At 37.7% G+C, this 15,913-nt stretch overlaps 1 protein-coding gene across 1 annotated transcript in view; it reads left to right on the forward strand.

Moving 5' to 3' along the window:
- Window positions 1-437: 437 nt before the first annotated feature.
- The window catches only part of LOC150095184 (small ribosomal subunit protein uS2-like), a 153,843-nt gene continuing 138,367 nt past the window's right edge, over window positions 438-15,913 (forward strand). The window contains exon 1 of the mRNA XM_090410616.1: window positions 438-570. Coding sequence (XP_090266742.1) covers window positions 438-570 — 133 coding nt within the window. The remainder of the gene's footprint in view (window positions 571-15,913) is intronic.

Raw genomic sequence — 15,913 nt, forward strand, 5'->3', positions numbered from 1 at the left:
GTGCAAAATAAGATGCCGGAGGAATGTTTGCCTGAAGGAATGATAAAAAGTGGGGCTATGGCAATTAAGTGGGGGTGAATGAGATGATTGTGGTGGTGGGCATGAATGACTTGAGAGGCAGTGTGAATCGAGTGGTGAGAGATTCATGCTTGAATTTGTACAGAAGAAAACTCAAAGGGAATTTGTGTGTGGGTGTATGTGTGTTGCCCAGGTATGATAATGATGAGCTGAGTAGAAAAGCATTAATAACACCTGATTATAATGGGAGGGGTGTGCATAATCTTATGTAATTATCAGCAATCTGATTTTAAAAAATTTGCATTTAGATTTTGTCATTCTTTTGTGGTAACCACTGCAAACTACATTTTGAAAACTTATTTCAGCATCATCATCACTATCTTTTTTTTTTGTAGGTTGTCATTCTGTAGAACTTTAAAATGTCAGGAGGATTTAATTTACTTGCTCTTAAAGAAGAGGATGTTATTAAGTTCTTGGCTGCAGGTACACATTTAGGAGCTACAAACTGTGATTTTCAAATGGACCAGTATATATTTAGAAGAAGGCCAGATGGTAAATGCACCTTAACATATTTACCTATATTTATTGGTTCAGTACTATATGGTATGTTCTCTGTTGATTGTCCATGTGAATAGTGCTTCTGCCCTCCAATGAATACATTATTGGTTTTGAATTCCACTGCAGATACGACAGTGTACCTCAAGGTGTTATACCACATTATTATTATTATTGTTATTCCCCCAAGACCTCATGGAGTCAAAGACTCATTTGGGAGGTCCTTTTATCACACATACATCTCATCATACCATGTCTTAAACACACTCAAACTCCTTGCAGACACCACGCTCTCAGGCAAGGCATTCCAATCATTCACAACTCTGCACGAAAAAAATCTGCCTCTCACTCCCCCTACTCATACCCTCTTCATACAGTTTCCAGGGATCACATCTGGTTCTCCCCTGATCTCCCACTATTCTCTGTAGAACTTCTCCAATATTGATCTTATAACAATCCCTTACCAACTTGTAGGTCTCTATCATATCTCCCCTCTTCCTCCTCTTCACCAAACTCTGCAAATTATATCTTCTCAATCTTTCCTCATACTCAACATTCCAGAGGTCAGAAACTACTTAGTCAGTCGCATTTGGACCCTTTCCAACATCTCTTCATCCTTCTGAAAACAAGGTGACCAAATCTCGGCACAATAGTCCATGTGTGGCCTAATCAAAGCCGTAAACAATGGAACAAGAATCTCCCTACTTCTATACATCAGTGTCCTCTGCATAATTTCCAGAAGCCTTTGTGTTATCTTCACAATTTTGGCGGTGTCCCCCTGAATTTTAGATCCTTATCCACTATCACCCCCAGATCTCTTATTTCCTCTACCTCCAACAATATATTCTCACCAAGCATAAATTCTGTATCCCATCTTTGTTTTCCAAATTTTAAAACCTTACATTTTGCAACATTGAATTCACATCCCCATTTCCGTGCCCAATCACTCAATTTATTCAAGTCTTCTTGTAAGGCCACAACATCTTCACTACTCTTTATGGTTCGTCCCAACTTTGCATCATCTGCAAACAACTGAATATCTCCATCCAAATCTTTGCCAATATCATTAATATACAAGTTAAACAGTAATGGCCCTAAAACAGACCCCTGAGGCAATCCACTAGTGACTTTCCTTTTCCTGGATATCGCACCCCCATACACAACTTGATGATACCTATCAAATAGCCAGTCTCCATTCCAATGCACTAATCTAATATCCAACCCCATCTACTCTAGTTTGACTGTCAACTTATCATGAGGTACTTTATCAAAAGCCTTTGCGAAATCCAAGTATATTACTGTGTATCCTTCTCCTCTGTCCAAGGAAGCAGTCACTTTATTGTAATAAGTAAGTAGATTACTAAAACATGACCTCCCTTTAGCAAATCCATGCTGTCCATCAAAGATAATACCATTGTTGTCAACCCAACTCTGGATCCTAGTTCTCACAAGCTTCTCCAACAACTTAACCACAACACCTGACACACAGATAGACCTATAGTTTGATGCTTGTGTTTGATCACCTCCTTTATGAAGTGGCATAATCTTATCCTCCTTCCACTCCTTAGAAACTTGACCAAGTGCAAGACTCGTATTAAAAAAATATGTTAACGCAGGTGTCAACTCCGTGGTACATTCCTTCAGAATATGCGGTGATATATTATCAAATCCCACAGCCTTATTTACATCTAGTATACTCAACTCCCCAAACATCATTTGCTCACTTACAGTCAGTCCCTCCTCCCCCATCATCAACTGCTCTCAATCTCTCCATGAAGTCACATTCACAAAATTGAAAGATCTTTATGAACTTCTCATTAAGTATCTCCACCACACATTCTGCAACAGCTGTCTTTATACCATTTTCTCCAATCAATGTCATCCTTCCATGATCATTCTTTCTTTTGCTGGCTACATATCGAAAGAACTCCCTAGGATTCTTTTTGGCTTCATTAGCTAACTTCTGTTCATACCTCTCTTTAGCTACTCTCACCAACCAAGTCACCCTCCTTGCCTGGTCTTTGTAGACCTTATGAAATTGGGTATTTCCACTTCTCTTATGCTGCCTCCACAATGCCCTTTTTCTCTGTCGCATGTTTAATCTCTTTATTCATCCATTCCACACCTACCTTATTTAACCTTCTCACCCTTGGAATAGATTTAGATATTGCATCTTCTAGATAGTTCTTGAAAATCTCCCAAAGCTGCATTGATCTCTTTTCCAGCTAACTCCTTATTCCATGTTACACCCGAAAGCTGTCTCCTGAGCTCTTCATAATCACCCTCCTTGTAGTTCCAAATATACCCTTTTCTCACAGGGGGTCCTTGCACTGCTGGCAACCACCCAGGTAATCACCTCATGGTCACTCTCACCAATTGGTGGATGATTTGACACCTCATTTATAATGACATCCTCTGATGAGATGACCAAATCCAAGACAAGAATCCTCGTGTGCCCTCTGTTACATACTGTCTGAGGTAGTTATTCTTCAAAAACTCAAGAAACTCATTTTCTTTACTTCCAGTTGCTATCTCATCAAAACATAACGATGTTTTATGAATCATTTTATGAATATGGTAGATAGATTTCATTGCTTGGTGGAAGACCACAGGCCTATATATATGTGTGTGTGTGTGTGTGTATTTTTTTTTTTGGAAAATCCTTAAGCGACTTGCAAAAGTTCTGCAATTTGGTGTCTAGAGAAAGGTTTATAGAGTGAGATTCCTTTGGTAGGTTTTTGGAGCCTTTCGTAGATGAAATTCATATTAAAAAAATATTGTATATTCATGCAAGGTGTGGGTGTGTTTATTTTTTTCTTTCTTTTTCCCCTCTCCTGTATTTCAGTATGTTCTTAAATTATTAATTTATTTTTTTCCCATTATGGCTCTAGGTTCTAGCATTTTGGTCAACTTCCTTTTATTTCAAGTTTATAATGGCTCATGGGAAATATTAAGATTTTTTCAGTTTTTTTTAACAAATCAATGAAAACAAAAAAGAGGGGTATTAGATATGATGAGATACAAAAAAAAAAAAACATTGCATAAAATACTTTGTTAACGTGCTTTTAGTGTAGCCAGACTTCACTTTTTGATCAAGTGAGTAAAAATGTTGCTCACTTGAATTTTTCTGATTAGATAGATAGCATAAGAGTTGTTTAATCTAATATAGCTCAAATTATGCTCATTTAAAGCTCAAATCATCAAATAGCTTAAAGAACAAAGGGAAGAAAGTCTTTCAGGTTTTATCACTGTACAAAATGAGAAGTGTGGGAGGGATTGAAAATCCATAGTATGCTAGTAGAAAGGCCAAGAAACAGACAAATATTCATTTTCACGCTGTTTCCAAGGTTTGTTTCTGGGGCAATTTTCCTATATTAGTTTCTGAAAAATGCTGATATAGTTTTTTTTTTTTTCATAGGTAGTAATGGTTAATCTGAACAGCTGGAGTTATATATTAACTACAGCTGTTCATTTTGGACTGAAGATGAATGATGGGATTGTTACTGGAATTTTAATAGCTTTTGAGTGTATTACTGTAGGTGAACAATCTAGATCAGGATAACGCATAAAATAAGCATCTCTACTTTAGTGTGGAATGAGTGCATGTGTGAGAGAGAGCAGTCACTGATTAGATTATGTGAAACTCCTCATGATTTTGAATTGTTTGGAATATTTCTTCCAGATGAATTAGCACTATTCCATACATAGGCACATCAAGAATTTGTAAAGATAAGTAGTAGTATTTTGAGTAAGGAGTGAACTACGAGCTTTAGCTTATGCTAGTAGTCGCCGATACGTTTATAGTTACTATATTTGGCATGAACCTTGTTGATTCCGATCTTTGAGTTTCTTATTCAGTTTTAAAACAATGTGAGTATAATATTTGTTTTCATGTACACTGTATTGTGTGGCGTGGTGCCATTGTTCAAAACAATGGAGGGGAATTTTAATGTCCTTGATTAAGTTCACTGTAGCATGTGCAAAATGTATCACCTTCACAGAATGAGAGATTTTTTTGGAAGGAGAATGAAACTGGAACGGATTTTGTAGAAATTTTGTGAATGAATGCAAGAAAGGTGAAGAGAATAAGAAGAATGAAAGCAGTGGGTTGAAAGGCAAAATATGTGATAATGCAAGTGGTGTAGTTTGTGTTGCAAGTGACATGAGTGACTGTAGGAATGATTCAGTGGAAAATGAAGAGAATGACCAGAAGATAATGGAAAGGATTGTGCACTTATGCTGAATTCTTCACAGAACAAAACAGGAGATTGAGTAGTTGGAGAAATGCCTGGCAGATGGTATGACACATAAACAAAAGAAAGAGGAGAGAAAGCAAAGAGTGAGAACATGAAAATAAGGATTGGATTTTGTATGATGATTCATTGATACGAGGAATCCTTGAGGAGAGCAGGACAAAATCGTGTTTTCCTGGGGATAAGATAAAGGATATCAGTTATGCTGTAAGAATGCAGAGAGTTAAAGTGAAAGATATTTATTTTGGCTGGTACAACTGATTTAGCAGGAGACAAATGATAGACATGTGGTATGTGAGAAGACATGAAAGAGTTGCTAATGCATGAGAAAGTAGAAGGTGATAGTCTCTTGCCATGGTATTGATGAGGTAAGCTGAGATGGAGAGCTATGATTGCGAATGAGTCAGTATGCAGATTGTACAGGAAGAATAGTGTGACGTTTGTAGACTGGTGGAGTGAGTTTGATGGAAGGAAGGATTTTTATTATTATTATTATTATTATGGGCGACTCCAGGGAGTCCTTAGACTCATCGAGGGAAGCCCTAAACATCATGTTCACACAACTATACGACATTCTCACAGTATCTATCATACCTTGCCTTGAACTCGCTCACCGTCATAGCACCCACAACAGACTCTGGCAGCTTATTCCACTCATTTACCACTCTAAAAGTAAACAAAACAGCTCTAACACCCCTGATAATCACACTCTTGCCCAGCTTCCATAGGTGTCCAATACTTCTCCCACCAAAGGTCCTGATCTCAAAAATATCCTCTGAATTAATCCTATAGAAACCCTTTAGAAATTTGAATGTCTCAATCATATCTCCCCTTTTCCACCTATCAACTAGTTTCTGCAACCCACAAATCTTCAAACTGTTCTCATATGGTTCATTCCATAGACCTGCTATCATCTTAGTCACTTGCCTCTGGATCCTCTCCACCTCCTCCCCATCAAGAAGGAACCGAGGTGGTCAAATCTGGCCACAGTAATTGAGATGAGGTCTTATCAAGGCTCAGTACAGAGGTACAATAACTTGCTTGTCTCTGCTCATCAAGGTATTTTTCAACAACCAAGTGAGTTGATGAGCTGATTTAGCTACTTTTGCAATGTGCCCCTAAACTTTAGCTCCCTATCCACCAACACTTCCAAGTCCCTGGCCTCATCAATCTCTTGGAGTACAGTTCCACTAATGTGGTATACTGCTGCTAATCTTTTCACCCCAAAATGCATAACCTTACATTTTGTCACATTAAATTGACATCCATTCTCCTTAGCCCAGAACTCCAATCTACCTAAGTCATCCTGCAAGACTTTGACATCTTCTACATTTACTATTGCCCTACTCAACTTTGCATCATCAGCGAACAAATGAATTGTTCCACTTAGATCCTTCCCTATATCGTTAATGAACAGATTAAACAGCAGTGGTCCAAGAACAGAACCCTGCGGCACACCACTAGTCATAGGCCGTCCTTTGGACTCTACTCCTGAATAAACTACTCTTTAATATCTCTCCATCAACCAACCAGCTATCCATCTCACCAACCTTATATCCATTCCCATATGTTGTAGTTTACGGATTAGAATTCCATGTGGTATCCTGTCAAACGGCTTTGCCAGGTCCTGCAGTATCACTGTAAACCCATTACCCTCATCCAGTTCAACCGTCACCTTATAAAACTTGAGCAAGTTACTGAGGCATGAGCTACCCTTCACAAAGCCATGCTGTCTCCTGTACAGTATCTCATTTTCATCAATCCATTCCTGTATTTTTTCCTTGACTACTTTTTCCAAGACCTTGACAACGACTCCTGATATGCTGATCAGTCGGTAATTTGCAACCATAGTCTTGGATCCTCCTTTATGCAGTGAAACTATTTTCCCCTCTTTCCACACCTTCAGGACTAAACCAGACCCGAGACTCAGATTAAACAACATGGTCAAGGGCACTGATAATTCCTTAGCCGCTTCATGCAAGACCCGTGCCAGTATACCATCCAATCCCACAGATATATTCACATTAAGGTTCTGTAATAGACTATTCACCTCCATTTCATTCATCACAATTCCCATATAAACTAATGGATCCTTCTTTTTTTCAATGTCACCACCTGGATGATATACTTTCTTTTGCAAAGTGCTCGCTCATTAACTCCACTATATCGACTGATTCAGTGACCTCCTTACCATCGTCATTCCTTAAAATCATTTTCCCGTGTACAGTTTTTTTCTTGCTTGCAGCATATTGAAAGAACTGTTTGGGATTCTCTTTAGCTTGGATAGCTAGTTTCCTTTCATAATCCGCTTTTGCTTTTTTTTACCACACTCGTTACCCTTCTGGCCTGCACTTTATACCATTCATGTGCCTGCAGGTCACCCCTTTCTTTATATTCCCTCCACAGTTGTTTCTTTTTTTGCAGCTCAAGCATAATGGTGTTATTCATCCATTTAATCCCTACTTGTTTTACTATTCGGACCCCAGGTATGCAATCAGCCATAACCTCCTGTAAATGCTCCTTGACCACTTCCCATGCTCTCGACGTCCAGCCCTTGCAGTTGTACATGCCATGGCACTGATCCAAGCAATCTTCTAAGCTTGTCATACTTGTCAGCATGGTAATTCCACATATACCCTGTCTTAATCAAAAATTCCACACCTTTAGCTACCTCCCAGGTCACCTTATGATCACTCTCATCAATAGGTGACAATATGGTCATATTCATTACAGTCAAATTCTGAGATGCTATTACCAGGTCAAGCACTCTCACACCCCTAGTATTTTTCAATTACATGTTGTCTCAGATAGTTAATCCTTAATAATTGAATAAAATCCATTTCCTTCCTCACATTTGTCCTCTCCTCCTTCCAATCAATGTTACTATAGTTGAAATCCGTCATAATAATTTCCCTCCTTCCACTCATTTCATCAATTTGATTATGCATACTATCTCCACCATCTATTCTATCACCTAGTCTATAGCAGCACCCAACTGTATATTTTATTCTGCCAGTCTCAATCTCACACCAAATAGCCTCAAATGAGCTCCTTTCACTATCTTGCGATACAACTTCAATTCTCCTTGGCTGCAGTTCATCAGCTATCATCAATAACACCCCCCCCTCCATTTTATTCTCTCTGTCTCTCCTAAGCACACTATAACCTACATATTCTATCCCACTAACTATATCATCTTCTGTCAGCCATGTTTCACTAATGCCAATAACCTGTGGCCAGGAAGAGCCAATCAAGGCCAAAAATTCTTCCTTCTTGTTCCTAATACTCCTGGCATTAGTATACATGAAATGCAATGATCCCTTTGTCCCACCCCTTATCTTGATTCATTATTCTAAATGTCCTATTCCCATTTTTTGTCCTTAGTACTGGCTCAGGTACATTATATACATACACTCAACTGTCTCACTGATGTCCGCATATCCAACCCCCCCCCCTCCTTGGTAGTTCTAGTTTCCCTGGTTCTGCACATCCATTTCACTTCATTCAGCAACACTTTTTCCAGTCTCCGCACACCAAGTCCATTCAAATGCAGGCCATCCATCTTGTATAAATCCTTTCACCCATCAAACTCATTCCACATGTCCAGGAATTCCACACCACACCGTCTGCATAACCTGCGCATAATGTCATTTGCGATTATGGCCCTCCTTCTAAACTCCTCTTTGTCATACCACGGCATTTATATAAAGTGGACGGCTTGCATCTAAAAAAAATTTTTCAGGAGTCTTCAAAAAGAGTTTTTCAGTGAAAGTTTGGAAGTATAAAGTCAGGAAAAATAGAATGTGATCGTGGATCCAGTCAACCTAGATGTTAGTAAGTGGAAGATTGATCACATGATGCAAAATGTAGCACCCAGGTTAAATCAGTTTTATATATTTTTTGGCAGTTTTTTTTTCATTTATTTTTGCACAGTTCAGAAACCCTGCTCTATAGACCAAACAGGAAATTTTTTCAAGTTACTTCAGGCATCCAATAAGCAGGGAAGTCGTCTCGCACCAGGCGATGAAATTAATCTCCTGCCTAAATATCTGGTATGAGATAGAGGTCATCAGGACTAAATATGTAATTGTTGCTGCCATAATCCAGGGGGTATATAAGGAGAATGTAAGTGACATACACTTGCAAGGAGAGATAATTACCTGAGGCAACATGCAATAGGAAGGAAGCATATGGTTCAAAAGTGGATCTAATCATTACATCAGAGAATTTAACACTAACCAATCTAGCTATGCTTCTTCTGCTTAGAGAAAGTGGTCATGTAGTCTTGACCTGGGAGAGTGCCAAACATGCAGAATTTTCTGTTAAGAAGGGATATATGTGGAATTAAAAAGCAGGTGATTATGACAAGCTGAGGAGTCTGTTTTTAGCAGAGCCACAGGATAAGAATTTGGAAGAGAAAGCAGGAGGTGGTCAAGGTGTGTTTGAAGAAAGCAGTATCTGAATGAATGGCTTTTAAGCAGGAGTTGCACACAAAGAAAAAGTTGTTTAGCAGATTATTAAAGAAAAAGGTGATCTGCATGCCTATGAACAATATAAGGTGCAGGCAAAAGGGGTGAGAAATATGGTAAGGAAGGTTAAGGCTAATTAAGCCCCCCCCCCCCTGGGTGTGCCACTGATAGGTACAGATCACTGGATTAAAACCTCTCTCTCTTATGCAGAAAAATCCAAGACCTTTCCTAGAATCTGCCTCACTTTAACTGAAATTTTGGAGACCATCAGCAAGTGTCCATCATCATACCTATAGGGCAGCGCTTCCCAAACTGTGAGCTGCGGCCCCCTTGGGAACCGTTAGTTTTGTTGAGGGGGACCATGAAATAATGAAAACAAATTTAAAATGTTTAAGACTAAGTGTACCATGTCAAATGTGTATGTAATATGCTAAAAATGTCATATTTGATTTTTGCGATATTCGCTGTGTATGTTTTGGATTGAATATAAATACAATAAATATTATAATAATATGTCTGTATTACGATTTTTTTTTTCAATGGGGCCGTAAAATATTTTAATTTTTCCAAGGGGCGCCTTCACATCCATAAATTTGGGAAGCACTGCTATAGGGGATGCTAGTTAGGATTGTAGGATCCTGCCATTTACACTCTGTCTTTGCTTCCTTACCAGTTTGCCCTCATCCATGTGGTCAGTGTTTGTACCTATAAAGATGCCTATGTGACCTAGACAAATATTGGCATAATAACTATGGAAACCAAATCTAGAGCCATTTCATATTTCCAATAAGTTTTTATATAGACCCATAAACTAAAAGTAGCGAGACATATAGCACATCAGTGTTATCTGTTAGTAGGAGGAAAGTAGAAATCTGAACAGCTGAATTAAAGTTGCCTTTGGGGAAAAACAGAGTGAGAGAGGTGTGTACCAAAGAATTTAGATAGATGGAATGATACAAAGAGGAAGAGAAGTTTTTGGTTTGGTTAGTTTGCAGCTTGATAAGTGATGTTGACTAACAGCTACTGTCATTCTTCCTGCCAGGTTGAACCAATCTTCTTGTGATGTCAGTACACTCTGTGCAGATTATAATAGCAAGAAAGTAGTTATCTAGATTAAATAAATAAAATCTAATTTTTAAGGCAGTTGAATGTTACTTTTTGTTTTGGTATTAAAAGCTAAAACTGTTGAATTAAAATTGAATGACTATTTTGAAATACATTGATCTAGTACTTTCACATTTTAAAAAAGTGAAATGACTCATCTGTAGAACTGTTCTCTAATTATCACATATATGTTTATATAGAATTATCTTATTGCTAATTAATTCTCTTTGTATGTTATTCTTTCCAGAGTCTTGTTTTATCTTTTGCTTTTAACGTGTTTCTTGCTTTGCATGGATGAATGCTTGCTATGCTATTTGAAAGGCACATATTTTCTTATTGCACTGAATTTTCACAATACTGCTATAAAATTTTTCTTTCCTTTCTCATTGTACTTTGCTTAATCTTTCTTTGAATAACTTCTTTTGGATATCTTTTGTCATTGGCTTCACGATTGCTTCCTGGTGATTAATAACACTGCAGTATTCCTGCATGTTGCATAACTAATATCAAGTTTTGACAATTAGTTTTTATGAATACTGCATTTACAAGTTGATTCTACTAGAAAAATTAGTCATTTTTGGAAAGGAAAATACCATCTTTTGAAGGTAAATATACATTTTTCTCTTTTGATTTTTATTATTATTATTATACAAGACCCCATGGAGTCAAAGACTCATCTAGGAGGTCCTTTTATCATACACACATCTCATCATACCATGTCTTAAACACACTCAAACTCCTTGCAGACACTACACATTCAGGCAAGGGATTCCAATCATTCACAACTCTGCACGAAAAAAACTTGCCTCTCACTCCCCTACGCGCACCCTCTTTATACAGTTTCCAGGGATGACCTCTGGTTCTCCCCTGATCTCCCACTATTCTCTGTAGAACTTCTCCATTGATCCTACAACAATCCCTTACCAACTTGTAGGTCTCTATCATATCTCCCCTCTTCCTCCTGTCCACCAGACTCTGCAAATTACATCTTCTCAATCTTTCCTCATACTCGACATTCCAGAGGTCAGAAACTACCTTAGTCAATCGCCTTTAGACCCTTTCCAACATCTCTTCATCCTTCTGCAAACCAGGTGACCAAATATGGGCACAGTAATCCTGTGTGACCTAATCAAAGCCTTATACAACGGAACAAAAATCTTAAGTAGATTACTAAAACATGACCTTCGTTTAGTAAATCCATGCTATGCATCAAAGATAATACCATTGTTGTCAACCCAGTTCTGGATCCTAATTCTAACAAGCTGCTCCAACAACTTAACCACAATGTATGGAGCTGTTATAGTGCATATATTTATGAAACAGGCAGCTGGCACAATGAAAAGGGAAAAATGGATCCTTATTGGAGATTTTAAAAGCAGAGTAGGAAATAATTATTGCATATAAGAATGTTTTATGAAAATTTCTCACCTCTGTGAGAAAAGATATATGTGGAACTACAAGAGTGGTGATTATTAAGAGCTCAGGAGATGCTGGCAGGTGTAGTATGGAATAAGGAGTTAGCTGGAAGAGAGATCAATGCAGCCTGGGGGGATGTTTAAGAGGTATCTAGTAGAAGCAATGTCTAAGTGTATTCCAAGGATCAGAAGTTAAATAAGATAGATCTGAAATGGATGAATGAAGAGATTAAGCTTGCAATACAGAGAACAAAGGGGATTATGGGGGCAGCATAAGAGAAGTAGTAATAACTAATTCCACGAGGATTACAAAGACCAGGCAAGGCGGGTGACTTGGTTCGTAAGGGTAGCAAATGCGAGGTATGTGTTTTAATTTATTTCCCTATACATTGTTTTGACTTTTTGATGAGCAGTATTTTTTAATACGAATCTTGCACTGTGTCAAGTTCCTAAGGAGGACAAGATTATGCTGCTTCATAAGGGAGGTGATAGAACTCAAACATCAAATTATAAGCCTATCTGTGTGTCAGGTGTTGTGGTTAAGTTGTTGGAGAAGCTTGTGAGAACTAGGATCCAGAATTGGGTTGACAACAGCAGTATTATCTTTGATGGAGCATGGATTTGCTAAAGGGAGGTCATGTTTTAATAATCTACTTATTACATTAAGGTGATGGCTCCTTGGACAGAGCAGAGGGATACACAGTAATATACTTGGATTTCGCAAAAACGTTTGATAGATTATTGGATAATAAGTTGATAGTCAAACTGGATCAGATGGGGTTGGATATTAGATTTAGTGCATTGGATCAGAGACATGCTATCTGATAGGTATCAGCAAGTTGTGTATAGCAGATCAATATCCAGGAAAAGGACTCGAGTAGTGTACCTCAGGGATCTGTTTTAGGGCCATTACTGTTTAACTTGTATCAGGGTGGTCTGAAACATTCTTGACCTCAACCATAGATGGCAACACTATCGGAAAGTGTTTTTTTTTTTTTACTAAGTTGGTACATCTGTTATAAGCATCCATGTGAAATTGCAATCATTCTATCAAGTAGTTTGTTTTATACAGCTGTCTGAAGCAAAAGTGTTGTCTGTATCCCTTGAAATGGATAAAATTGAGCATCATGTGGTTATAACATTTTTTTGTAAAAGAAGGTTTAATGCCAAAAGAAATCCATTCGAAGTTCATAAAAGTTGACCGGCACTCTTGTCCTTCGTTTTCGACAATTGAGAAATGGGCTGCCGAGTTTAGACATGGCTGTACCAGCCTAGAAGATGATCCACGTCAAGGATGTCCAAAAAAAGTGTAACAACACCAGAAATCATTGATCAAGTGCATGACATGGTATTGGTTGGCAGGTGAGTCAAAGTGCGTGAAATTGCTGAGACTATAGGCATTTTAAAAGAACGTGAAAAATTGCATATGAAAAACGCTTGGCACAAGATTGGTGCCGCACTTGCTCACAGCAAATCAAAAATGCACTTCCATGAAAATCTCTGAGCAATGTTTGAAGCATTTGAACAAGAATAAAGCTGATTTTGTGCATCGATTTATTACTATGGATGAGACTTGGATTGACCATTACACACTAGAATCTAGACAACAGTCAATATAGTGGACAGATGCCGGTTGTTCAACACCAAAGATGACAAAGTCGGATTCATTAGCAAGAAAGGTCATGGCATCGGTGTTTTGGGATGCTAAAGGCATTTTGTTTATTAATTATCTTGAAAAGGGTAAAACAATAACTGGGAAATATTATTCCAATCTTTTAATCGGATTAGACGAAAAAATTCTTGAGAAAAGAAAGACCCGGTTTGTAGAAGAAGAAAAAAAAAATCATGTTTCATCAGGATAATGCACCTGCACACAAAGGTGTTTTGGCAATGGGAAAATTAAGGGATCTGCACTATGAATTGTTGGAACATCCACCCTGTTTCCCAGATTTGGCTCCCTCTGATTTCTATCTCTTCTCAAAACTAAACCTCTTCCTCACTGGTCAACGTTTTTCTTCGAATCAAGAGGTGATTGCAGCTGTAGTGGGGTATTTTGCAGATCTTAACGAGAACCACTGCACGGACGGGATAATGGCGCTAGAGCATCGCTGGAATAAATGTATTTGCCTTAAGGGAGATAATGTTGAAAAATAAAAATAATTTTGAAATTATAAATTAGTTTTTTTTATTGTTAGGCCAAGAACTTTTCAGATCACCCTCGTATTGACAGCGAACATTTCAGCTTCTCTTCCAGGTTGGTCTCTGAAGTTAAAAGGATATAATTATAAATTAGTTTTTTTCATTGTTAGGCCGAGAACTTGTCAGACCACCCTTGTATTGACAGCAAACATTTCAGCTTCTCTTTCAGGTTGGTTTGTGAAGTTAAAAGGATGAACCACTTTGAACTGACCAAATTCACTGACCAAATTGTACTTTTTATTGGCTTAAACCACAAATGCATATCATGGTACAACATGATGAGATTTCACGCCATCTGGGGCATCGCCTGGTTAAACAACCCCCCCCCCCTCACAGTTTTAGTCAGGGAACCAGGGTGAACAGTGAAAAGTCAGCTACTGGAACAAGCTCCAACTCGATATCTAGAAGAAGAAGAAACCCAACATCAAAAAAATTGAAAATAGGAACCATCAGTATAAGGAGTATTAATGAAAAGGAAATCTAGCTTGCAGAAGAATTGGAAAAGTACCATGTGGAGATAATTGGCATTACTGAGACAATGAAGACAAAAATAGGTGATATATTACTAAATAAGTATAGGATGCTTATTTTCAGGCAATAATGATCAAGGAAAGGAAGGAGTACCAATAGCATTGAACATGAAGATGAACTTCTTGATTGGAAAGCAGTTTCAAGTAGTGTTATGTAGGCAAACTTCAAAATAGGGAAATGGACAATGAAACTTATTTGTGTCTATGGTTCCACAGAAGGTTCTTCTAAGGAAGAAGTGGAGGAGTTTTTTGAGACATTAGAACAGACAGCTGACATAAACAAAATGGAAAAAAGTGGTCCTTGCATAGGAACATTTGGGAAAAAAATTTGGAGAAAAGCTCAAAACTAATAATAATGGTAAGTATTTGCTGGACTTCTGCTCAGGATACAGACTAGTCATTATTAACACCATCTTTCAACATAAAGATGTGTGCAATTTCACATGCAGAGAAGACACAAGAAATAAAAGCCTCATTGACTACATCATTGTTGATAGTTATATCATAAAGCTGGTTCAGGATACAAGAGTATACAGAGGAGTCAAAATTTGAAGTGACTATTACTTAGTACTAAGCAGGATAAAAATTGATATCACATTGAAATGAGAAGTATGTAAGAAACTTTTAAAAAGAATTCAAATTGAGCAGCTTTTATAAGTAAGTTGTAGACTCACCTATGTGAACATTATTGAAGAAAATTTGCAGCAGTTTGAAAACAAGAACCAAACCTTCAAGTCTCAGTGGTAAACTCTGAAGAAGAAGACATTGATTCAGCCAGGGAGCTATGTGGTGAAGTTGTATGCATGGATAGAAAAATAAAAACACCATGGTGGACACAAGAAGTTAAAGAAGCAGTCTGGGAAAAGAAGAAAACATACCAAAAGTTTCTAGCAAATAAGTCAGCAGATGCACTAAAAGAATACAGAGAAAAAGGTAAGGGAGCTAAGCTATGTGTAAATGTAGCTAAACAAAACTCATGGGAAGACTTTGGCAAGAGTATGGAAAATAAATATCAGGAAGGTGACAAAATATTCTCTATTGAAGAAGCTCAGAAATGGAGGAAAGAGTCCTGTAAAAGGAATGAAAGATGATAAAGATGACATGAAAACTGAAGATAAGGATATCCTAGATGTCTCAAGTAATTGCTTTGAAAGACTGTTAACCCTGTGGAGGTCGTGATGATCTGACAGATACGTGCAAATTGTTTAATATAAGTATTCTTACACGTATTCACTGTACAGCTTGAAGGTCATGACTAGCTGCATGTGCGTATATTAAGAGTGATATTCCGCACTGTTTTTGCTGTCGGTTTGGTTTAACACTTTTTATAAAAGTTTGTGATATTATTATTATTATTATTATTATTCAGG

This window comes from Typopeltis vanoorti, chromosome 20 (genome assembly GCF_054136105.1).
Source record: "Typopeltis vanoorti isolate ZY-2024b chromosome 20, IOZ_Tvanoo_1.0, whole genome shotgun sequence".
Classification (NCBI taxonomy): Eukaryota; Metazoa; Arthropoda; class Arachnida; order Uropygi; family Thelyphonidae; genus Typopeltis; species Typopeltis vanoorti.